The 26,029-nt window shown below is 34.4% G+C and overlaps 2 protein-coding genes across 2 annotated transcripts in view; both read left to right on the top strand.

Annotated features, from left to right (window-relative positions):
* Nucleotides 1-26,029, top strand: part of LOC100547273 (prolyl endopeptidase FAP) — a 61,883-nt gene that overhangs the window by 14,920 nt on the left and 20,934 nt on the right. The window lies entirely within an intron of this gene.
* Nucleotides 523-19,681, top strand: GCG (glucagon). Its single transcript, XM_003207595.4, has 9 exons — nucleotides 523-722; nucleotides 7,994-8,089; nucleotides 8,658-8,843; nucleotides 12,969-13,069; nucleotides 13,438-13,599; nucleotides 14,424-14,477; nucleotides 15,871-16,008; nucleotides 18,209-18,352; nucleotides 19,181-19,681. Exons 4-9 carry the CDS (start codon nucleotides 12,972-12,974, stop codon nucleotides 19,203-19,205), a joined length of 621 nt encoding a protein of 206 aa, XP_003207643.1. The 5' UTR covers nucleotides 523-722; nucleotides 7,994-8,089; nucleotides 8,658-8,843; nucleotides 12,969-12,971; the 3' UTR covers nucleotides 19,206-19,681.

A 26,029-nucleotide genomic window follows, 5' to 3' on the forward strand; every position in this document is an offset into this window, starting at 1 on the left:
AACCAAGAACAACTAAGCCAGTCTGCTTTTAAAATTCTGACTAATACAACCAGTATAAAGGAATCAGATTTTACATTCCAAAGGTGCCTCTTACTCCTTAAATGAGAAGACAGAACAATTCTGCTCTTCATAGACTCTTTAAATTAGTTGGATTAAAAGAGATCTTAAAGCCTACCTAGTTCCAACCCCTGCCGTGGGCAGGGTTGCTATCTACTAAATCAAGATGCCTAGGGCCCCATCCAACCTGGCCTTGAGCATGTTCAGAGATGGGGCAACCACTGCTCCTCTAGTCAAACAGTTCCAATGCCTCACCTCCAAGTAAAGAATTTCTTCCTAACATCTAACCTTCCTAAATCACCCCAACTTCATTCAAATCCATTCCCTTCTATCCTATCCTATCAGAGCATGTAAGAAGTTATTTATTTGAGACGTATTTTCTTCTATATGTTAATACAAAAAAGTTCTGGTATTTTTTAATTAATACAGAATTGAAGAGAGCATGCATGTTTATGACTTTCTTTTTCCTTCTTTTCAGTGGTACACTGACCAGAACCATGGGATTCCAGGACTTTCCAGCAAACATCTCTACACACATATGACCCACTTCCTCAAACAATGTTTTTCTTTGTCAGAATAAGTAGGCTACTCAGAGAATGCTAAGCCATCTGATATATCTCTGAGAGAATGCCACGATAGCAGTGCCCAGATTGTATCATATTCAGGTAAATTGATATCAGGATCTTTTAAGTTTATAATTTGATATTTGCATCCATTTTTGAGATTGTATATTAGCAGGTGTTATATTAATACATGTTTTGGCACATTTAACACCTATTTGATAGCAAAAAATAAAATCAGAATGTAACACGGCATGTGCATTTATTGCCATCTTGCTTAAACTACATTCTGCATTCCAAAGATATGTGGTCCATTGCAAAGGCATACTGCTAAATGAATATAATTACATTTGTTAACTGTAACTGTAAAATGGGCAGGGACAAAGAAAGAAATGCAAGTAACTAATTAACATCCTAACAAGAACTAGTTTCTCAAAATTTATGTATATTTCCAGTTTCTTGGAAAGAATCCAAGCAGAGACAGGAACATAATATTTGAAGCTATAGTACGGATAATTATTGAACACTCTATTCAAATTATGTTCAGCTCTTTTTTAAAGCCCTTGTTATGCAAAAGCCTGTATTAGGTTTAAATATGGAAGCAGGAAATTCACAATATCTATTTTATCTCAGTGTTTTTTTTTTTCTGTCTGATTTGAGAATATGTTAGACATTTCAACCTGTTTTTACTCATCACCTCAACGTTTACATTAATTTTAATGTCATTCACCCCAGATTTGTGGGGAAGAAACCAAAGGAATATGCAGGTTTTTTTGTTTAGTTTCCATTTATACTATTTTAGAGCATCCTGTAAAAAGTCTAGATAAAGAATAACTGGATCACATATATTCTTTTAATTGGTAATTAAATGAGTCCAGTCATAATATAAGAATATAAGCAAGAAAAGCAGCAGGAGATCCATTTTAGATGGTCACATGTTTAGAAAATTCTGAATTAACCCACTGCCTAAGAACTGTTGTCTGCCTAACGCAGTATCTCAGCTCTGCTATTAGCAAGTAAGTTCAAAATAACCTGAAAAAATTGTGGAGTAGAATTCCCAGCAAAAACAAACAAACAACTAAAAAACAACAACAAAAAAAAAATAAAGCTGCTTTCCAACTCCTAGAGACTGGTTGTTGCTTGTGGAACAAGCACGGATAGAGTTGTGGCATTTAATTTGACCCTTAACAAAAACATGGGATTTAGCCAAAATCATAAAAATGTAGAAGTGATTTGCTATGTAATGACTTCCTTCATTTTGTTAATGGCAATATCAAATCTAATTTTCTGCACATGAGAACATTTCTTGGACATCTTTATGTAAATGTAGTTACCAAGCTGTTTGTAATGGTTAAATTATACTTTGATAGGAACTCTTCAGAAAATACTCAATTAGTTCAGGTTTTGTTGGAAACACTGCCAATTACATGATGCTAATGAGCGTTTTGTTAGTAATGTAATTAAAATGCAACTGCTATAATGGTTAAAGGAAAAAATTACAGCTCTAAGAAAGTTAATGTTAAGCAAATATAACATAAAGTAGGGCTAATTAGATGTTGATTATATGGTCCTATGTGCATTTGCTGTAAACACAAATACTGTCAGCGATGTGATTATTCTACAAGTAAGGAATACAATTCAGCTGAAATTACTGAAATTTTACTATCATTTTTCTGTATTGATACAACCTCACAAAAACTACTGCTTTTTTTTTTTTGTTGAAAGAGAATAAAATCAGGGTCTTGCAACTGATGTTTAAAGGTTTTAGATACTTGAATAAGTTAGTAGGAGCCCATCAGTTTTCAAACTGCATGGTATCAAGCTCATATTAATCATTAAGTTTTCTGATTCTGCAGCTTTATACTTCATTTATATTTTTGAAAATCCTACACATCTTAGAAATTTGACAAGATAAACCAACCCCTGGTGGATACTACAAGTAATAATGTAATACAATGCACTGTTTACACTTTGACCATAGGTCTGTAGTCAAAAGCTGCTGGAGTTACCTGAGATAAGTCACGTTTGTGGAACTTGTGTCAAATAAAATAACAGAAGGTGCCTTTTTTTTTTTCCCAAGGGATGTATTAGCTTTTTCATCCTTTATTTGCCCATATGTCTGTTTTATTTTGTGAGGGGAAAGAGAACACATCTTCTAAACTGTCCACCACTTACCTGGGTTTATGGGAAGCATTTGTGGGGATAAGCTATGAAAACTTTTTTTTTTAAAGTGCACCATGCTGCTGTCACTTTTGCTTTATTGTTTTTCATATTGTTATTTTATTTACTTTACACACTGCTCTTGAACCTGAAAGCTTTTAGACTGAGCAACCATGTATTTTGATGACCTGGGGAAAATGTTCCAGAATGCTGTGTACATCAAAAAAATTCAAGCGTAAATAACATATTGAAGTAGCTTGCCTATACTAATAGCAGGTAACAATGCAATCATTCATTAGAAACGATCCAGAGCACTTCTAACCAGCCACTGCAGAATCATACAATGATTGAAGTTGGAAGAGACTTCTTGTCCCACCAAGACTGTTTCAGGGGCTCAAGCACAGCCACCTAGAACATGTTGTTCAGGACCACGTCCAGATAGCTTTTGAACATCTCTAAGGACAGAGACTCCACAATCTCTTTGAGCAACTTTGCCAGTGCTCAGTCACCTGCACAGTAAAGTTGTTGTGCCAGAGCACCTGTTTTCAATTTGTGCACATTGCCTCTCATCCCCGCACTGATCACACCTGGAAAGAGCCTGGCTTCATCTACTTTACACCTCCTTTTCAGATGTTTATATATATATTGATAAGATCCATATCCCAAGTCTCCTTTTCTCAAAAAAAAATCCTTTTCCTTTCTGTGTTGCTTTCTAATCCAATCACAATCCATGTAAAACTATCACCAAAGACACTTTCTAGGACTATTATTTGCCCCATTCCTTCTCCGTAGTTGAGCCTATAATATTTAACTACAGTTCTATAAGAGAACTTCAATATAGTTCAAGGTGAAAGGGCTTGTCCTGTGGAATCAAGCCGAAGCTAACAAAAATATGTTCGAGAGTTCGTCTTACATACAAAAAATAATTATGTGTCTACATTGCAAACATAGAGTATGTAAAAACCAGCTCCAGAACATGAACAACTTACTTTAAAATTAAAAAATGGTAGCTTTCATGACAAGATTCTCCAAATTGGTGAATGAGAGTCCTTAAAGTTTTACTTCTCACCTTAGCCCATTTTAGAGGATCCAGTTTTCAGAAAATGTTGAGTAATTCTGCATTTTCTTTTCCCTTTTGAATAAGAATCTCACACTTGAGATATCACTTCCAACAATGAAATTTAGTCTTTAAGTCTGTCATATAAATGATGTTTACTAAACACCAAAGTTGACATACTGATATTTGCTCTGAATGAAGAAATCACCACAGATAGAGTTGTTTGCAAGTCTGTTTTCCCTAAAAATCCTGTATAACTTTTACAAAATACACAGCTGAAAAGCAAAGGCTGCTTTGTTCTAGGAGATGGACTGTACATAAACTATAGCAAATACACTGGTTCCACTACTAATTATTCTCTCTGACCTCCATTTTCATCATCTTCCCCCTTACTGCTGCTTCATGTATGAATCAATGAACAGTATTATGTGGTATCCATCAATGAATGTAAGTCTCTTCATACTTAAACATGGAACTACATTCTTTCCTTCACATGAGATTACTACATCTGCAAAGAAGTCTGAAAATAAGGCAGCATTGGAAGACCAAGTGTAACCTCAGCCAGTCTCCAGAAGGGGGTTAGTGTTATACTCTTTTTACTTCGCTAACAAGTAAAAATCAGAATACATTCAATTTTTTCTAGTTTGCCAGTCAGTTCTGATTACAAGGCGCAGCTGTTTAGTTTATTTTATAGAGTCTTATGAATGGTCTATATTTAATCTGAATAATTCATAGTATTTGTTAAGAGAGCATTTGGTATTGCTTTCAATTATGAATATTGTCTTCTCAAAATGTAAAGTAACTAGTACATATTTGACTGGCTCTTCTGCTTGCGCAAACTGATGAAGCTCCATTGATTTCAAATGGAGCAATTCCAATTTGTTGTCATTAGATAGTGTGGGATATTTGCATAGTTACAATAACTCTTTCCTGTGGACACGGAGACCCTAAACTAATCTTCCTTTTCAGAAAGCAGCTTCCATTCTCCAGGGTATAGTCATATAGCTACATACAAATATATGCGTGCATTTTGTGCATGTACATGCATGTGAGCAACATTTATGCTCCAATTGCTTTACATATGTCAGTTTCTACATGTGTATGTTGCACCAGTTCCCAGAAGAAGAATGCAAGCCTCTTTTTGCCTCATTATCATGTAGCAAGGGTAGGTAAATAAAAAGGGTTACACATTTCAGTCATGATTGAGAAAATTAGGAAGAGAATGCTTCCTATGCAATGTAAGAAAGAAAAGATGCTGGACGTGTAGTCAGATCCCAAGATTCAGCCTCCTCTCTCCTATACTTTAGGTATATAAAGGTACTAATAGCAAAACACACAGAAAAGGCAGTATTTTTTAAACTTCAAAAAGTCAACAATGTTCTTGTTCAGTAAAATGTTCAAATCTTGAATATTTATTTTTTTACAAAACATCTTTGAAAAGGTTTGCGGTCCTATTCTATAAAAGGACATGCCACCTGGATTTTTCAGTGTCAGATCTAGGTCAATGTGCATCTCATTACAATTTTTTTCTTATTTTAATTCTGTAATTTCATCCTAGATTTCTGGTCCAGTGAGTACAATATGCAGTCTCTAACAGCAGCCATTACCTCGTGCTGAGGTGATGCTTTAAGAAATTTTGATCATCTCCAGATTTAGTGAACCAAACCAAGGAGTTTTTATTATTTCCAAATGATACTTTAAAAACATTAAGATGTAACTTTCTTGAAGGCAGGTCATTTTCAGGTTCTATCTTTTAGTCTCATTCATCTGAAGTACTGTTGTGTGTGTGAACTATAATACAGAGGAGAGTGAGCCTTTGACTTGACCCAGGAGGTGCCATCTAACTTTTACATCTGTGATGTAAAAGGAAAAACTTCTTTCAGGATGTGTACAAATGCACACTTCACACATGCATGACAGCTTTCTATTTCTGTTTAGTGTAGTGAACTTGTTTGCTGAGCTCTATAAATATGTATTACTGTAGATTCAGTTATGGCAACTGACGGGTGCATGGTTCTTGATGGTAGTTAATTTCTTTCCTGTACTTTATTGTATGTGTATCACTTGAAAAACATAATCAGGCAGTCATCTTTTAGATGCTAGATGACCTGCTAAATGAGATAGCCCATGTAACAACCTGCTCAGTGAGGTGCACTGGGCTGCTGTCTCATATATTTTTTCCTGAAATCATCCTACTGTAAACAAGAAACTTTATCTGACACAAGAAAATATACAAACCCAAACAAAAAGAGCCTGAATCCTGGAGAAGAAGGTATTGTCTCACATTCTGTATTCTATGTTTAGAAACCCATGCAGTTTAACTCAACATGCAATTATATTGTCTGTGACAATCCATTTCAACAAGTGTTTCATCCTGGTGCAAAATAAAGGTCTAAACGACCCTTTTATCACCATCTGCTGTTATATTAGTGTACTGCAGAGCCAGGGAGCATGCCTGCCTGCAGGAGATGTAAGGTTAACGAACTTCATGGGACAGAGTGCCTTCTAATATTTAGTTCTGGAATTACCGCATGATTTTGCAGTGTTAAATTGCAAGTAAAAATAATGTTGAGATATGAAGACAAAATGTCACAGTGAAACTGGCATCTCAGGAAGACAATTAGATTTTTTGAGCTTAAGATAGTTTCCAGGTTAATTTTGGCACCGTGGGCATTATGTCTTTGATATTACACTGCCTAGGAGATGGTAATTCTGGGGCTGTCTTTTCTTTTGAAACCAGACTAGGTCTTTAAGTTCTTTAAAGAGAGAATGGTGAGGTGCTGGAACAGGCTGCCAGAGAGGTTGTGGATGCCCTGACCCTGGAGGTGTTCAAAGCCAGATTGGATGGGGCCCTGGGCAGCCTGGTCTAGTATTAAATGTGGAGGTTGGTGGCCCTGCATGTGGAAGGGGCTTGGAGATTCATGATCCTTGAGGTCCCTTCCAACCCTGGTCATTCTGTGATTCTGTAATTCTGTGATAGGTCATTTCAAACTAATAAGTCTGAAAATCCAAATTTGGTAGATATATATGCAAGTTTGTATATGCTATGCTAGTCAGTGACTGCAGTTACATGACTTTGAATGGCTTGGAAACAGGAAGAATACAGCAACAAGCAGGAAGAAAGAGGACATGGGGAAGAGAATGTGAAAAATAGAGAAAAGGAAGTAGTATTTAAAAAAGAACACTGACAAAAAGGGAAAGTAAGGCTTTCAAAAATGATTGGATGAACTGACTGAAGGTAATGGTGAGAGGGCCAAAAAGCATGGTCTTAACTTTTCAGCAGTGTCATTAGTAGTCACTTGCATTCTAGACAGAAATTTTAAAAACGGACCATGTATCTCAGAACATGGATCCAAGAGCAGAGAAAAATATATATATAAACACCCCAAAAAATCAACATTTATTTTCCCTAGTGTTTCCCTACATATTTACTATGGTACCACAGTATGATATTCAGGGCAGAACTGTAGGAAGCATTTTTTAGTTTTGTTTGCCGCTCTAAATTTGTTAAGTTTATACAGTCTCAGTTGTGTAATATTGGCTATGCCGATATGACTGTGATCAACTTGCAGAAAATTATCTTTGCTGGCTTCAAGGAGCAGTGGTAGGGGAAATAAAAGATTGCCTTGTAATGTGTATGATTTATGCCAAAATTAACTGATGGTCATTCTATACTGGAATATAGGCTGGTATTTATGTCCAGCGAGATGTCAGCTGTAAATCCAGACCTTTCTTCCTCCTGAGCAGAACTGAAACTGAAAGTGAAGTCCTTAATATTTAAAATCTCTGCTTGATGCACAGTATTCTATATATATAATAATCATGTTTTGTTTTTGGTGCACTTTTCGTTTTAAAAAGAATAAGGGAATCTCTGTAGGAATTTCTTGACAGAGGATATCTCACTTGTTGCTTCACCAACAGGGTAAAACACTTGTATTCCTTACTGGTGAGCTTTTTTTCAGCTGCCAGGGACACTGACGAGATTTGTCAGTTTCTCCTACTATTGTCACCAGATGGCTGTGTCAGTGCTGCCCCATCACAGATGTGAGTTTTCCCCCATCTATTAGTGAATATTTTGGGACCTTGGCTGTAGTTGTACAGAACATATACAAGTATGAAACTCACACCTATATTTTTTATTATAATTATTTCCTTGTAGGGAACAGAGATATGAGCAAAAGGCTTATCTTGTATAAACCTGTAAACCATGGTTTGAAACCCAATTTACAATGGAAGTCTGGCATACAGATCTCCAGTGAGTATGAAATATCATTTAGTAGAGTTAGCATAATGCATCTAAGGATAATCAAGTCTTTTTTGTTGTTAAATTTGACTTGGGCTAGGCTTTGCATAGTGGGTAGCCATTGCTGTAGCGCTTCAAAATAAAAGTGCTTCTTTATGTTCATATTATAGGCATAAGTCTACCTGAAAAATTAAAGTAGCACTTTCGGGGAAGTAGTGCTGGTTATTGTTAATAGCATATTAAATCTATAAATTTAGATTTGAAATTGATAGCTTTTGTTGATGCTACTAATGTCAACAGGCCCAGCCTTTTGCTTAAAACTAAATGTTTTGATTAATTCTAATGTGACAATTCAGAATTTGGAGAAACTGCTGCCTTAATCCTAAGCACCTCTAGCCAACTGTTTATCATCCTAATGCCCTTCTGTTTAATATTTACTTATTTGAACATTGCTACCTTACTCTTTTTGCAAATCCATGTTAGCATTGATGTCATAAAGTAAGCAGAATGAATGTGTGAAATTGCTTGTAAAATTATCAAATGAAATGAATAGCAAATATGATGACTTTTTTTTTTAAAGTTGGATAAGGAACTGTCAGCAATGATGCACTCTGGTAATGCTTACTAGAGCTGAACAGTATATATATAAGTCTGTGCAAAAGAGGCAGCTAGGCAGATCTCAGGATCCTCAAGGCTTTCCATAGTTCCAGAAGAGAGAATAGCAGATCTTTCTACAACTGCTGCATATCACTTCAAAATATAAAAGGTAAGATTTATGTGAGGTACTAATACAATTCATCTGAGAAAGCTGAATGCATTTTCTGAATTGTATTGTCCAAAGATTGCAACAGAGATGCAGGATCTTTCAACAAATTGTTGTTTTCTTCTGTGGTTATACTTCTTAATGTTTGAAATTAATGACATCACCATTTAAATTTTTTTAATCTATTGAGTTAGTTTAACAGAATAATCCCAAAATGGAACGTCAACTACTAGGATTGCAGAAGCAGTTGAGAGAAGGAAAGTTAAGCATGTAAAGATGCAAAACAGGCATTGTAGTAAGAATTTAAATGTGAAATACAAAACTATTGATATTTATGTTTTTATTTACTTCAGGGATATTTAATGAACATTATTTTAAAAATATTCATTCCTTACGGCTCCTTCCTAAATATGAATCAATATAGATTAACTTGGGAAAATACAAACAAAATAAATGGGTCTATACAAACGTTGACTGAAAATTGTCCAAAACAGCTTGTCACCCCATCACCCTACAGATTACCATTCCATTGCCCTACTTTCAGATTAGTCCATCTCAAAAAACTATTATTTTCATATCACTGTAAGATCTTAATGGGAAATTTTATAGCATTAAAAAAAAATAAAACCTTTCAAGTTATTTTGCTTATTGTATAAAATTTAATTTACTTTTCTGGTCTGGACTTCCTTAGGCTAGAATTGCTACAGATAAATAGATGTAAAGCACATCTATCCAAAACAGTAATACACTAATAATAGAAATAATTGCTGTCTGTAATTGTTGCTTCAATAGAAATCTACTTTATTCACTTGTATATTTTCATTTGTAATATTCCTTTTTTTTTTTAGTGATGTCATTCCGTATTTTTTATTTTTAAACTGGAAATGGATACAAATCTGACTTTTGAAATAATTTTTTTTTTGAAAACTCAGTAACATTAGGTTAGTATAACTTGCACAGTGTGCAAAAGATAACCACAGCAAAATACGTGGGAAAACTAAAAAATTCAGTTTGATCAAGAAAATAATATTCATTTCATACTTTCTGATAGCACAAAGTGAGATCCTTTTGATTAGAAATGTTTTTCATAAGCACCTTCTATGTGAAATTAGCTTTAGTTTTCCTGCACCCTAACGGTAGAATCCCTGTGTTTTTCTTATTATAATTAGAAATGACAAGTGCTAAATGCTGAACAGACTAAACAGTTTCTAAATTTTTAGGAAAATATGTTTGACAGAGGTTTTAACAGCTAGTTAGTACATTTTTAAATGTTTATTCTATTGATGGCCAGGTTTCTCTTACTTGAAAATGTGATTAATTTCCAAAACTGCATTTGTACATCTTTCTTTTTATTAATCTTCTCAGAATTTGATTCTTAAAAATTTAGAAACAAGTTCTATATACATTTAAATTTAAACATATTTTTAATGCATAAAGTAGCTAGTGGGACTGTTTGTATCTAAAAGCCCTATAGAACTGAGACTCAAGAGTTAGCTCAAGATATGATTAAATCACTGAATATCTGTTTGTCAGTTACAATAGGCTTTAAATATTTATTTTCAAGTTGTATACATCACAATAGCTTTTTTGTCTGATATTATTATAAACAGACTGGATTAAAGATGAGGCTAATTCTTTCACTCCGTTTCAGTGACTTAGGTTTATATCTAAACTTTATCATGATTTAACAGTGGTACAAACAGTAGTAAAGTATATATCCTGTTCTAGTTTTTCAAATTAAGTATACTATTACACATGGAATATTTACTTACGTATAGTGCAATACCCGGAGTATATTTGGTGTCTGGACTAACTCATTTATAGCTATGTCAGCTAGCATGAGGGTCACTACACAGAAATCAAGCCATTTTTGTGATCATAGTAAAGTAATCTACCTAAGAATAAGGCAGATCTTTCGTTGTGTCATTGAAAACCTATGAAATGTGAAATTATGCATTCTTTGGGACTAACATTGGATGTCAGTGTTGCACCACCAAATTACAGCTCCAACTGAAATAGACAAAAAGAGAGTTTGATATAATAGTTAAGATTATAATAGGACTGAATAGGAATGATTACATGGCCACTCCATTTGTTGTTACTACAGGTATGTTTTATAGAGATGTAGGAAACAAATCTCATATATGACAGCATTACAAAAGCATTACAAAAGAAAACACGTTACACACTCTGTGGGGAAAAAAAAAAAAAACGAAAAGATACTGTCAGTAGCTCCCGATAGAGACAAGGAAATTGACTCCATTGTTTAAAACAATAAAATCCACCAGGAAGTCTTATATTCATCAATTTATTTTCCATTTTTTATTGAGATTTAATTAAGATTTTGAATGACTAAATATTTTGATACTGGCATTGAGGTATTGAAGCAAAATAGCCTAGAGTCCTCCAGGCCATTGTATATTTAAATCCAACCTATTATGACAAGGCATAGAGAATATATGTATTTTCTTTCAAATTGAATTTACATATCAAATTATCAGAGCTGGAGAAGTTTAATGCAGATTACATTTAGTGGGGATGGTGTTTATAGCTGGGTCCTATTATACCACCTATAGCTTTACCTCAGTGCATTCATCTTTCCTATTTCACTTTGTTTTTCAGACTGTAACATAAAATTCTACAGGAAAATTTCATGGATAGCAGAAGGGCTCCGTCAAACAGCCAAGTATCAGTCCAAGTTCAATGACAATGATGAAATTATTTCCAGTGACATTTTGAACATGTGAACTCATGAGTATTTACTATTCATTATTCAATGATTTAGCATTTACTCCTTGAATGAATCGTGTATTTGAAAGCACCTAGCAACATTTTAAATCAATTTCCTTGTTTATACAGTCATTCCACAAATTTAAGTGATCAAAACATTGATGAACAATAAACAATACTTATGGATTTTGTAAGCAGATATCCCTTCATTTCCTGCTTACACAGACAACCTCAGTGCTTTTCAGACTATTAAATTATCATAGTCCATTTTGGCAGGGTTCTGTAAGACCCAAATGAAAAGCGTTCATTTTATAAACAGTTTGCCCTACACGAAATTATGTGTCAACAGGGCTATTAATATATTAAATAGTGAAAATCATGGCACCTAATCAGAAAATTGGATTATGCGTTTTTTGCAGTGGTGACAGTTCAATAAAAGTTTCAACTGAACTACTTACATGAGTAAACAAGTCACTTACTCAAATAAGACACAGCTTGGCTGTAAACCACCGGTACATTTGTAAATAAAGAAATACTATAAATTACATTGTATAATCTCACAGTAAAGTCAGCAAGTCTTGAAATTATTAGAGTGCTTGTGATAATAATGTACTCATTTCTTTTGTGTGACTAAAGTCAGTAGAATGACCTAAAACAGTAAGAATTATACCTGGAAGACAGTATTTTCTTCTTCAGTTTGTTAACATTTAGACAAAGCATATTCACTATATCTTGTATATCCCATGAAACCCCATAGTAGAAGTGGTTAAGCGAAACAGAATATTGTGTTAAATGTGCAAGAAGTAAAGACCTTGGAATATCCTGCAATAAATTGTTAAGCCATTGCGAGGCTTAATTTTTTTTCTAAGTAGTCTCCTAATAATATGCCATTTACTCAAGAGGTCTACTGCTGCAATATGTGTTATTTCCAAAACGTAACAAAATTAAAGGAGTGTTACAGGTCAGAAAGAAAGAACAAGGAGCTGCTGATATGACAGCATTCCTGACAGAAATTTGCTTGACTTTGTCTCTACTACAGGAAAAAGTAGAAGTCATACCACTGCCCTAGTTTTGCAGTAAAACAGTGTTATGAAAATAGATACAATGCTTCTGCCATCAGCAGAACTTAGAGCAAAGGACATAAGGACCTTTTACAAAGGATACAGATACTCTCATCTCACCTTACAATTCTGAATATAGAATAAAGCTTAAAAACTAGAGCAGAAACTACATTTTTTGAATGTCTGCCCAAGGCATTTTAGACTCCATTCATTACACAGGATCTCAATTTCTTCAAGTTTAGATCAGCACTGATGATGTTTCTTTCTGATGTAATTGATTCAGTGATAAGTAAAGATGATTACATATTTCTTTGTTGCCTTATTTCTGTTTTGACAGGCAATGAAAATGAAAAGTATTTATTTTATTGCTGGACTCTTTTTAATGATAGTTCAAGGCAGCTGGCAAAATCCTCTTCAGGATACAGAGGAGAAATCAAGGTAAATTCTTTAGAGCAACCTCCTAGAAACCCTTAGCCTGAATTTTGCTTTCTTATTCTTCAAAGCAAAGCATATCATGATTTATAGAAAGTACTTAATCTACTGTTGGAACTGGTAAAATCTTTTAATGTTGCAAAGTGTGGCACAGTAGCTTTTGTTATTCTAAATAGTAGGTGCTTTTGTTATCCAATAAACCTTGTAAATGTGCAGTATCCAAGCTACAATATTGTTTCATTTTACTAGCCTGCTAACAACCAAAAATATTCCACTTTTTTCACTTTATAAAAGATACTGTTAAAAGAAATGTTAGTACATCTCTAGAATGTACTGCAGATATTGCCAGTGAACAACTTCTAAACTTTTCTTAGATCATTCAAAGCTTCCCAGTCTGAACCATTAGATGAATCTAGGCAGCTGAATGAAGTAAAGCGTCATTCACAAGGCACGTTCACCAGTGACTACAGCAAATACTTGGACAGCAGACGAGCTCAGGATTTTGTGCAATGGTTAATGAGCACTAAAAGAAATGGGTAAGAGTTTTCGGTCACATTGCTCTATTCATGCTGATAGAACAGCCAAAAATCTGAATGAATTCAATTTCTTTATTTCAGCTTCCCGTCACAGACCACATGTAATCCTCAAATTACTAATGTACTTAGCGAAAATTTATACAGAACTTTAATATTTTATTAGAAATGTACGTATGTACAACATTAGTCAAAACTGATTGGATAAATTAAACATAGTGTCATTATATTATCTAATATGTGATCTAAAATGAGACTGTATCTCTGCCTCTTTGGGACAGATAGTTCATTCACTGAAACAAATTTCAATATGTACAAGATACACAAATATCAGGTAAAAATATAGCTGATGAGCCTTAATAGGACTTTCTGCCTCTGGTTGCTTTAATCCTGAAGTTTCATTTGTGAAAAGAGAGCTGAGATTTAAGCTTAATTGACCAATGGTTTACAAATGTTCTGTTGAGGCATGAGTTGGCATGGTTTTCTGAAGGTACAGTTTGTTTAAACAAAGGCTAACAAACTAAGAGCATGAATAATGAAATAGCAAGTAATTCTATGTCCTGCATTCTGGAGAAGATCTGCCTACAGAATCAAAAAATCTGTTATATTAATCTTTTAAATCACTATGGAAATCTTTAAAGTAATCATTTCTAGATACAATATTAATTTAAGTACATAAGACTTAGAAAACATTTATAATGTTTCATCCATCATTCATGGTTGTTTATGATAATATATAGATAACAACCAATATAATTTTATCAGCTCATTCATGCTCTGCAATGTACTGCTAATAATGATCTAATGGTTGTGGAATTCCGCTACAGCCAACAAGGACAGGAGGACAAAGAGAATGATGAATTCCCGGACCAGCTATCAAGGTATTCTATTTGCTACAGAATTGTTACTCAAAAAAAGTTAATTTTCTGTTAAAAAAATAAATAAATAAACTGGTATTCTTTAAAATGTTAGCATAATCAGAGAAATACTTATCAAAAGAAATTATGCTGCATCTGTTCTTTTTATGAGGAAAGAGAAAACATCTGTTTTTCATGTCTGTACATGCGTGCTTTTGCTATGTGCAATGACTTCAGGAATTGCAATAGCATGAGAATAAGACATACCAGGAAAGGATATCCCAAATAATACAGGAGAGTAGAGTAGAGAATGAGATTGGGGGAAAAAAAGAAAACAATTTGGGCTGAAGGCTTAAATTTGTTTCCTGTGATTCTAGAAGAGAGGTCAAGGGGTTGGAAATTTGGAAAAAACAACAGCCACAGCAACAAATCTCTGTTTGCCAAATAGATAGAAATACTTAGATTTATTTTTTCTTTTGTCAGAAAATCCAGGGAGGGCATCTTGGGTTACAATAATCCTTCCGCTCTAAATGCTGTCAATATAATACTAAATCTTTCAGCTTCAATGAAACAGCATATCTTAACAAAATTAATGTTTTATCACAAATGTTTCAAACTCTAGTTAACATGCTGATGGAAAGTGCAGATGGTATGAAATTGGGAGGAATGGTGAAATCCCAGGAAGACAAAAAATAATACAAAATGCTAACGGCCCTGAAAATTTGGCAGAAATGAGCAAACTCTGAAATAGAAATTCAAGGGAACTTTTCATGGGAAAATATTCCAAAACACATCTATTTCTCAATGCAGCTTGTCTTCCTAAGGGTCAGTGTGACATAATTTTGCTATAAATTAGAGAAAGAATCAGGGCAGAATTGGGAAGCAATTTCTTTTCTATTAAATTAGTTTATCAAGTTTGAAATTTGAAATTGTTCCAAGATTATTACTTTGTTGAAAACAATGGATATTCACAAAACAACTCAAAATGATGCAGGGTAACATCAAAAATGTAAGTCTGAGGAGTTTGGCTGAGAAATAATGAAGATGAGCACAGAAGGAGTAGCTTAATGGAATTTTTAGTTAGCGCAGTTAGAGGTAACAAGAAGTATATCTGTAGAATATGGTAGTTTGCTGTGCTAAGCTAATTCACCTAGCAGAAGATCTTTCCAATGCAGTTATACACACTTTCAGTACCTTATTTTTTTAGAGCTAGTTCAGTTAACACAAAACTGTACTGTGTAGCATATGCATTGCTTTCAGAACTGAAAAATGAAAATATCAGGAGTAATTTGAGAAGCAAAGAAAAAATCTCTCTCTGTTACAGAATGTTTAGTGGAAAATTTAAATTATTAAATGGTAAAAAAATAATAAATGATAAATAATACTGTCTGATCCTAGAGTATTGCTCCTCTTTCAGCAATGCAATTTCCAAGCGTCATTCTGAATTTGAGAGACATGCTGAAGGCACCTACACCAGTGATATCACCTCTTATTTGGAAGGCCAAGCTGCCAAAGAATTCATCGCTTGGTTAGTGAATGGACGAGGAAGAAGAGAGTAAGAATCCATCCATTCCTATTATTAAATTTTGCTTTGCTTTCAAGGTTAGAAATCAAATCTTATGAAATCTTGATGTATTTTTGATCATTTCTACTGTACTTCACATTTTCCTTTTGTAATAGAAGATACTGTGTGGCTGTTACACTACCATCTAAAGTTATTAAGTTCAAGCATAGACTGAAACAAACATGTTCAGTATACTGTTACACTCTGAAAGGTCAAATTATATTTAAGGTCAATATATCTAAAACTAAACCAGAGTTTCCTCTAATTATCACCTTTTCCTCATCACATAACATTGCTCAGAGTCTCCTTAACTCTCACAGAGATGAGTCATGTTAGTGTCATCTTAAATTTCTTTCTCTTTTTCTCTGCCTCTGTAGTCAATCATTCTTTCTGCAATATTTCCAAGATTAAATTTGTACCAATGTCACTGCCACCACAGCCATTTTCCTGGTGATCATTCCCAGCAGTTACTAATGTCTTCTTTTGCTCTTCCTATTATCCGCAAAGTCTCCACAAATTGTAGCATCAAAAATAACCATAATTTCCTACAGCTATACCTTATTTTTCTTTTTAAGGAACCTCTATTTCTTTTGCTATAGTTCACAGTTTCCAAGACTCAGTTCCATAGTTTTGATTCAGGTACATCTCGGATTTTTTTATTATCTTGCTCTCCATATATTCAGTGCAGATTTCTCAAACCTATTCACTTCATTTGCTCACTCATGACTTTGTATCTCTTTCATGATAGACTTACTCTTGGAACAGCCTTAATTTCAGGCACTTTCTATCTTATCACCATTCCAAGTCAGTGTGGTTAGGAGCTACATCATGCACATGCCACTCACTACCTTTTAACTGTTCTGTACTTTTTGTGCCTTTAGACTGTAAGCTCTTCGGGGCAGGGATTTCAGTTCATCCCATTATTATATGTTTTGCTAGCTGTAAAGTACTATGTAAATCTCTCATAATATCTAAAAATAATAAATAACAGCAACAATAAAATATAATCTGTAAGACAAGATTGTGTGTTGTAGTCAAGGAAGACTAACTAGGTAACTAGGTAAAAGTAAATTTTGAAAATAATGATGAAAAAACAGTGCTAAGTAAATGAGATCAAGCTATACAAATAAGGGAAAGGCTGGTGCCGCTTCCAGGTGATGTTCAGATCTGCAGCTGTTTGTTCTGTTAACTTTTATTTACATGAGCAGAGATAGGTTATTTTAACAAATATAGCAAAGAAAGATTACAGCTGAGTTCTGATGACCTGAGCTTAAAAACCTAGACAAGAATTACATACAGAGCAGCCTTCTACTTCCTAATATTTAGTACTATTTGCAGTCAGACTTGAATGTAGCTTTTCCTAAAATTAGTACTTAAAAAAATCTGCCTGTCACTGATCCCAGAACACAGTGTGCCTCAATCAGCAAACCTCATTGGAACCTAGCAAAATCTTCCTTTATTTGATGGTTTGAAATAAGCTTTTTAAATAAGCCCCTTGGTAAAATGACTTTCCAGTGGTCAGAAATGGATACATCAAGATTTGCAATAGGATTCCAAATACAAAATTCTATTGTGCAACAAAAAAGCACATAAATTTAATACAGATATTTGAATTCAGTTATTTTATCCCCCCCAAAAGCTGCTGCTTTTACAGTTTACATATCTATGCAATATAATTGTAAATATAAAACTGGGACTTTAAGAATCAAATAGAAAAATCCATATGAAAATTTTACTGTAATGTTTTAGTAGTGATATTTCTCTAAAAAATGATTCTTAGTAAATCTACTGTGAGTTTTATGGATGCCTAGTTTACTTGGCCTAGATGTTGTTGACTTAGTTATGTTTTTGCATCTATAGCTTTAAAAGAAAATCCATCGAAAAACACTAAAGAGGAATCTAGACTAAAGGAAGACTAAAGGAAGAGTCCCTTCCTGTGAAGGGAGAATTTGATGCTTTCTTCTGCTGTTAAAATAATGCTTCATAAGATGTTCTGATATGCTTCATGCTATCCAGAGCCACAACACCTGGCTCAACCTTTAACTCTTTAAAATAAAAGGAAATTTTCAGTAATTAAGAACCTGTAATAAGGCCCTTTTATCAGGTTTTTTTTTTGTTTTTTGTTTTTGTTTTTGTTTTTGTTTTTTTGCTTTGGACTTACAAATTGTTTCACAATTTCTTTCCTTTGAAGTTTCCCAGAAAAAGCTTTAATGGCTGAAGAAATGGGCCGAAGACACGCAGATGGCACTTTCACAAGTGATATCAACAAAATCCTGGATGATATGGCTGCCAAAGAGTTCCTAAAATGGCTGATTAACACAAAAGTTACCCAAAGGTGCCTGAATTTTGATCATATTTATCTTAATATATTGTTTTTCTAAATGGATTTGTCACACACAGTGAAAATACAGCTCACTTTTCTCTTTAGTGGGAATACATGTAACAGTGTTACATGTATTACACATGTGTTACATTACAGTGTTACAAACTCTATGTTACAGAAATGAACAAGGGTATGACACTCTAAAAACAAGTCATTCCAAAAAGCTACTTAAGAACCATTCTTTAATTTCTTTGTATATAGGCAAACGCTGCTGGGAGAAGAGCATTTTCTATCTGAGCTCTACAAACAGGTTAATATTTGAGGGTTATTTGTTGACAATGACAAAGCATTTCAAACCTAATGCAATGTCCACGTAAGGCATATGTGCAGGCCAGATTTTCTAATATGTTGGGTGTCCATTGCAAAAGTTTATTAACTTTGCCTTTTGACTCCTAAAGGACCTCAAATCTCTAATTAATCTCAGAAATATGAAACAGCAAAAAGAAAAAAAAAATTGAATTTATAATTAAAACATGGCTTTGAATACCAATTTCATATTTTTGTGTTTGTTAGTGGTTAAGCACTGAAATAATTAATTTAAGAAAGTCATCTATTTGAAACTTTCAGAAATCTTTTCCTTTAGAAATAGTCTTCAGTCTTTTATTAGAGAAAAGCATTAAGGAATTTGTGGAACTAATATCTGCTAATTCTAAAATAGAAAAAATATATTTCACGCATATGTGACAAATCTTGTGAGATTTATATTTTGTCCTAATTGCTGCTTTTTCTCTTCTCTTCTCTTCTCTTCTCTTCTCTTCTCTTCTCTTCTTTTTTCTCCAGAGACCTTCTGGGAGAATATCAGTAAGAATGCAGGATAAAAATGGGATAAATGAAGATCTTCACTGCCTGAATTGCCAGCTATGAAGAGATTCTGGAATCTATATTGTCATTTACATTGGGTGTAACAAAGCTATGTCACCTTGCATGCCAGGAAATAATTGTAGTTTCATTTAATGTTGCCAAAGGATTATATATGGAATACCTATTATCTAAGGGGTGGTTATCAAAATAGCTTTAAGATTATGAAAGTTCCACTTCTTTATATTTTCCACGTATTTGGACTGAAATAACTCCATTTATATTTACTTATGAAATTATTTTTCTAAAAATTGATTTATGCACGCAAATGATTCAATCACCAGTTATTATGTAGGGGTTGGCAGCTGCAAATGTCTGAAAAGTGAATATCCCTGTTGAAACCTTTGTTATAAAAAGGCTAAGCTTTAAGGATATTAAATAATAGCCTTATAAATAAATTTTTTCAAGCTTCTTTTCTGTTGACTTTTTGTCTGTATATCCATTTTGTCTGTTTCCACACAATTTTAATTTATTCTAATGTTATTGTCACTGAGATCTTGGAACTGGCTTGTTCAGAATGATAAAACAAAATCAGCATTTTGTCAATTTTTCTCTATTACAATTTTATGAGAAAAACTGTATAAAGTTTGATTATACTTAGCTGATAAAGAATAATCTAAGATGAAGCTAGAGATGGAAGCAAGACTGAATAGTATTCATTAGCATAAATAGCTGTTTCTCAGAGAAGCAGGAGGACAGATTTGAAAAATATTAACTAAAATTTACTTCATTAATAGTGGAAACTCTACCACCTAATACTGTCAAGGCTTATAAAACTGCTGAGTAAAGCCAACTCAAGTGGCCCTGAGATCATTCTAATAATCTATGTTATATACTTTTCTTCCTTCTTCCTCTGGAAAGCACTGTATCCATCACCTCTTGCAGTTAATAACATTATACTGAAACTCGTAAGAGCAACTGCGATTTTAGTAACTTATGCCTTCTCCATTATGTTCACAGAATCCTTTGCCTGCAGATCTCAGTGTTTCTAGCATTTCCTTTCAGTTGGACAGGATGTGTTTCTGTATGTATGTATAGCTGTAACTGCAACTCTCAAGTCAGATAGCTTCAGGTGCTTTTATGCATCTCTTCTTATTAGTCTTCAGCCCCTTTTTCATCCCTTGTCATAATAGCAATATGCCAGGGATACGTACTAAGATGTCCTAATGGGGGTAGTGTTTTAAGAGAAAACCAAGGGTCTCAGCAGGTATCTAGCAGAACGGGTATTGAATCAGAACTGGAACCTATAATTTTGTTAGGAATAACTAGTTTTATGTCTCCTTTGTTTTTTAAAGACATCTACAACATTCACTAGTGGTCTGGAATTTATGGATAGATTGTTCTCTGAATATGGTACGTGAAGAAATATTCTGTAGTTTCAGATCAGAACTGATCACACCCAAATTGGTACTTAAGCAGATTTTTGACAGCAACATTAATCCAACCTAAAGCAGTTAGAACTCAGTAGAACTTTGCCATATTAAAGACTCAGTTATATACAGTTGGATCCATATGGTCTAGGCTGAAATGGTACAAAAATTTAAATATTCTATTTCTATAAACTGAGCAAATGTCTTTAATGTGTTTTATTTTGTTCTGCAGAAGACATTTATTGCTCTGAAGGACAAGGTTCCAGAGTTACAAGCCCACTTACTTGTGGTGTCTGTCACCAATGTTTTTGAGCACCTCATGATGATGGCTTTGTCAGCTATGTAAATACTGTTTTTCCATATGTTTATAAAATTTTTAGATGTTTTTAAGGACAGAAGAGTATAAATAATTTTCTCAAAGTTATGCAGCTTGTTCGGAACACAGCAAAAATATTTACATTCTAATTTTCTGAGTCCCAATCTAGAGCATGAATCAGAAGTCAGATGAAGTTGAGCATGTTCCAGCAGTCCCAAATACAAGCTTAGCAGCAGGACTAGGACTTATGCTTATCCTGAAATCACAGAACAAGTTCATTTGGGGGAACAAATGAGGTATGTGCTGAATATTTCTTGTACATGCTAGACGTAATCAAGTGAAAGATATAAACCTAAACATGTAGCAGCCACTTCCTCAAAGATTCTGTACTAAACACCACCTATCCATGTCTTCAGGCTCAGAGGGAGCAGAATAGTTGCAGCAGTAAAGCCTACACAGAATTGCTATTTATATTCTTGTCTTGATTTTGTGCTCTATAGTAAGGGAGAGAGGATCTAGGTATTGCATGCTATGAATGATGCATTTGTAGAGAAAAATTAGAGTGGCCCTGAAATGCCTTGCAAATAATAGATGCTCTTTGAAGTCTTCAGGCAATGAAGTAACAGCTGTCTGTTATTATTTTCATTGTGTTCCCTGTGGTGCTACTGCTTGTGTGAGGGGGCTTCAATTTGCTGTCAGCAAATAAAGGCAAGTATGGCTGCCAAAGGGGATCTTGCTCAGGAGGATATTTCAGAATTACCTACAGGGCTACACCCTCATCTACTCTTAGAAACATTGATCTTCCTTTTCATCCTCTTCATTCAAGGACCAAACTACATACATCTTTCTGAAATCAAATGTTCTGATGTGTACAAGGGGTCTTCATTGGTGAGCTATAAAAGTTGATGCCATTGTGATTCGTCCCTACACTTTATATGAGCTTTAAGTATACTAAAAGAGTTAGGGTATGGGTTCCATTTTATGTGAAATACATTGTAAATGCATCATAAATGTAGATTACAGTGCAAAAAAAAATTACTTCTTTTGTTTTTATTCACTTATACACTTCATACTGACTTCTTCACTCTATTAGAAAACTGAACCTTCTACCTTCTTTAAGTTGTATGAAAATAGTAGCAGTGATGTTTTGGTACTCTAAGTGTCCACTGTAAGTGTGGATTCAGATGTTGCATATTTTAATATTTGTATTTGGAGACCTCTGTGTCTCTGCACATGCGCTACCCAGAACTTCCAAGTGTCCTTATATTAAAAAGTTTTCCCAGTTTTACCTTCTTCATTAACTGCATTTTAGATACAGAAATGTACAGCATCCTACCTATCCCTTTCCATTTGCTAAGTATCTGGAAATATAAGCACATTCAAGAACAACAAGAGAATTAATTGGAATTAAATATCTAATTTCAATTTGATTTTTTAAATCTTTTTTCCTCTAAATAAAATAAAAATATAATTGAGATACAATAGCCACTTAGGTGTGCACTGTGGACATATGGCAAGAATCTTCAGTAGCAAGGAAATTCTTTTTTGTATTATTTATATACACATATATAAATTTGAAAGAACTGAATGACAGGTGCTATTAGGCACACTGAAATGCTTGTCCTACTAATATAACCACAGAAAAGAAGTTTTTTGGATTTTTTCTTATTTCCTTTTCTGATTTATAGTTACTCTCTCTTCAAAATCCTCTCAAACAGAACCACTGTAACAATGAATTACCAAACTATCCTTATGCCATTTCAGATTCAAAATGTAAAGAAACAAAAATAAATTCCTGGAAAAAAAAATCATACATGTGCTATCAAAAAGCACACTTTACTCAAGTAGAGCTTGAACACTGTTTAGTGTAAGCAGCACTCATACCTTTCCTTCATCACAGCACATTTGAAGGGAGCCCTGAAGTTAGTGTAAAACTTTTTCCAATACTTCATTTGTGTCCTGTAGCTGCACTTTGAGACACCTGGAATACATTATTGTTGTGTTTGTAAAAGAGTCTTTATGCATTTTAGTCCCAAACAATATTTGTTTTGTTCTGCAGAACAGAATGTTTTTATTCCCAATTTTCCCATTGGAGCTCTTCAGATTTCTAGAGGGAAGACTGGAATAAATAAACAGAGTTAGAACAAAGCCTTGAGGTTTACAAAGGCTGGAAATCTGAAGGAGACATTCCATCTGGTGTACCAACCAAGTGTTTAGGAAAGATATCCTTCAGGATAAAAGCTGTATTTTGCTTCCTTCTAGTAAATAGCTCTTCTTAATTATACAACTTGCTTAACTGCATTCTTTATGAATGCAGCATGCTGAACAGCCATGGTTTCTCAGGTTTTATTGTGTAGCAGCCACTCCTGGATATTCATTTCCATAATCTCTTGGCATCATATTAACAGATCTCTGATTTCAGAAGAAACCCATGATATAAAGGAATTTTAATCACTTGGCTGGAGCCACTGTTTGGGTCTCAGGTTTCCATGAAAGACCATCCGACAGGGTACCCAGAAGCACCATTACAAAGATTATATGCCAGTGACCTCTGATACTTTGATCAGACTAGAAGAATTTGAGATTCCTAAATGTTGTCAAGAAACAGTACTTATTATTATTGCAACTAAATGGAAAGCATATCCTTCTATCTTCAATCTTAATGGATAATTAATTTGGTTCTTAGTATAGAAGACTGGTCTCACAAACTTCCCTGGCACAACAGAGCCAGAAGTGCTGTAGATTATTAGACATCTTGGTCTAGATGCATATAGCCAGATTTCCAGTTCTTTAAACTTGTGTGCCCACTGAAAAACACAGAAGCTAGGCTTATGTCAGTGTAGATCTTTCTTAAAATAACCACTGAGAAACACTAAAAGCTTGCAAATAACCTCTCAATACATTGTTAAACTGCAACTTGCCAACAGAAAGCTCGGTACAATTCAGATGCATTCTATCACAAGACTGAGATTATAACTTTGACTGCAGTACACTACAGTATTTATATGTTTTGAATATGGAAAACAAAGAACACTTTGGCTGAATTATATGTGTTTTGACTCTTGTTCACTGTGAAAATGAAAATTCACTTCAGGGTTTTGTTCTATTTTTGTGGGTTTTTTTCTTTATTGTGAATAAGATGAGTCAGGCACTTAATAACACAGTACACCAGAGAGTTATTGAATATTCAGATGGGCTTGTAAGACTTCTGAAACTCTGATCATACATCTCACAACATACATGTGGTACTAGCTTGAAATTTAAAGTGAAAAACTGGAACTGTACTTTGTAACAGTCCACTGTGGACTCATTTATACACAGAAAATAGTGTTAAGCAAGCTGTGAATTTGCAGCATGTTAGATACAACATTATAAACTTAAGCTGAGCAGCATGGAACGGTTGACATATAACACTAACAGTATTCCTAAGGCAAACTGATATAGCTAGCACCAGCTTATTTCATAGCTTATTTCATAGCTAGTGGTAACCACTGCCTTCAAGGAGAGCAGTCGATAAAACTATCATAGTGCAAACTTACATCCAGCTAATATCTATTACTTTCCATGCCTACCAGCCGTTAATATCTGTGTCTAACATAACAAGTTGTTAGCTCAGTTCCAGATACAGATTATGAAACAGAGCAAAATTCTATATGCTGTGCTTAGCATTTACTCTGACAAGTATTTGGCAGGCAAGACTAAGAATATTTGTTATCTTCTTTGGTTTCATGTCTCTTCCTCTTACTTCAGTGGATCACATACTTTTCTGTTATACTTTTGAAGCAGTAAAATCTTGCATCTTTCTCTGGTAAGTGCTAGTGCTATGCAAATAGAAGGGGAAAAAGCAAAGATGAACTGAAACAAAACCACAAACCTCACTACTTAATAAGTACTTTGGGGGGGGCTAAAATTCTCCTCTTAAAACATTTTTACAAATCCCACATCTTTCTATTTGGTGATGCTCTTTTTTTTGTTTTTTTTTTTTTTTTTAACGAAAAAATGCTTTATAATTTTATTATCTCCAGGCCATTTCCAGTACTTTCCTGCAGTGTGTTGTACTACTCCAATACAGACTCAAAATTCCTCTTAGAAATATGAGGCCTGTTCCAAAAGTAATGCCTCCTATTTTATTATTATGTTGTACCAAAACAGCAGAGATGGATGTTGGCAGTTTGGCAGTAGAGACTGAACCTTCCCAATGATATTCCATTACATGTTTTTGCCATGTGGCAGATGGCTGCAGAGGGGCAGTCTGACAAAATGGCGTCTGACATGGAAGAACGTATGAAGCAAAGGTTTGGAATTTTATCTCTCCATGTGGAAAAAATGCCCCCCACTGATATTCATTGATGCTTGCTGAATATTTGTGCACACCAAACAGAGGCTGTGAGCACAGTGAGGTGGTGGATAGTGTATTTCAGCAGTGGAGACAGCAATGACAGTGGGGCATGTCCATTAGTGCAGATATTTACAAATACAGTACGCATTTGTTCATTGCCGGTAAAAATGTGTAATTAATGGCAGTGGTTGTGTTGAAACAAATAGCATTTTGTAGCTGAGAATTTGCGCTATCAAATAGTGTTATTATGCTCTATGTATCTGTTGTGGTTTTCATGGAACTAAATGGAAGGCATTACTTTCGGAGCAACCTATGCAGAATTGTCTGATGTGATAAACCAGGGTTTTCTGCAGAGCTAAACTTCAAATTTTCATCCTATCACATACTCCTGTTTTCTGTTCTTGATTTCAGCTTCCGTTTTGCAGCCTTGCACTACCATCTCCCTTTCATGTCAACAGCAGTACCAAAGAAGTTAATATAAACCCTTCCTTGCTGCAATTTTATCAGTACTTCCAGGACTTGATTGTCAAAGAAAGTAGCTTAGAGAGCAGAAACTCGAAATATTGCCGTTATTAAACCATTAGGAGCTTTGCCATTAACGTTTAAGGCATCTCACTTGAGGGACCTCTGTGTGGTCGTTATCTGATTTCCTTCAAAAATACTTTATGTGTCAAGGGTCCTTCCTCTCTAACGTACATCTTCGTCCCCACGCTCTAAGCGTTTAAACTGAAGGCGGAGGGGGGGGG

Source organism: Meleagris gallopavo, chromosome 7 (genome assembly GCF_000146605.3).
Source record: "Meleagris gallopavo isolate NT-WF06-2002-E0010 breed Aviagen turkey brand Nicholas breeding stock chromosome 7, Turkey_5.1, whole genome shotgun sequence".
Taxonomy (NCBI): Eukaryota; Metazoa; Chordata; class Aves; order Galliformes; family Phasianidae; genus Meleagris; species Meleagris gallopavo.

Coding starts and splice junctions, on each gene's coding strand:
- GCG (XM_003207595.4), top strand. CDS start 12,972: ATGAAAATGAAAAGTATTTATTTTATTGCTGGACTCTTTTTAATGATA. Junction 14,478..15,870: donor TTCCCGGACCAGCTATCAAG/GTATTCTATTTG, acceptor CTCCTCTTTCAG/CAATGCAATTTCCAAGCGTC. Junction 18,353..19,180: donor AACACAAAAGTTACCCAAAG/GTGCCTGAATTT, acceptor TTTTTTCTCCAG/AGACCTTCTGGGAGAATATC.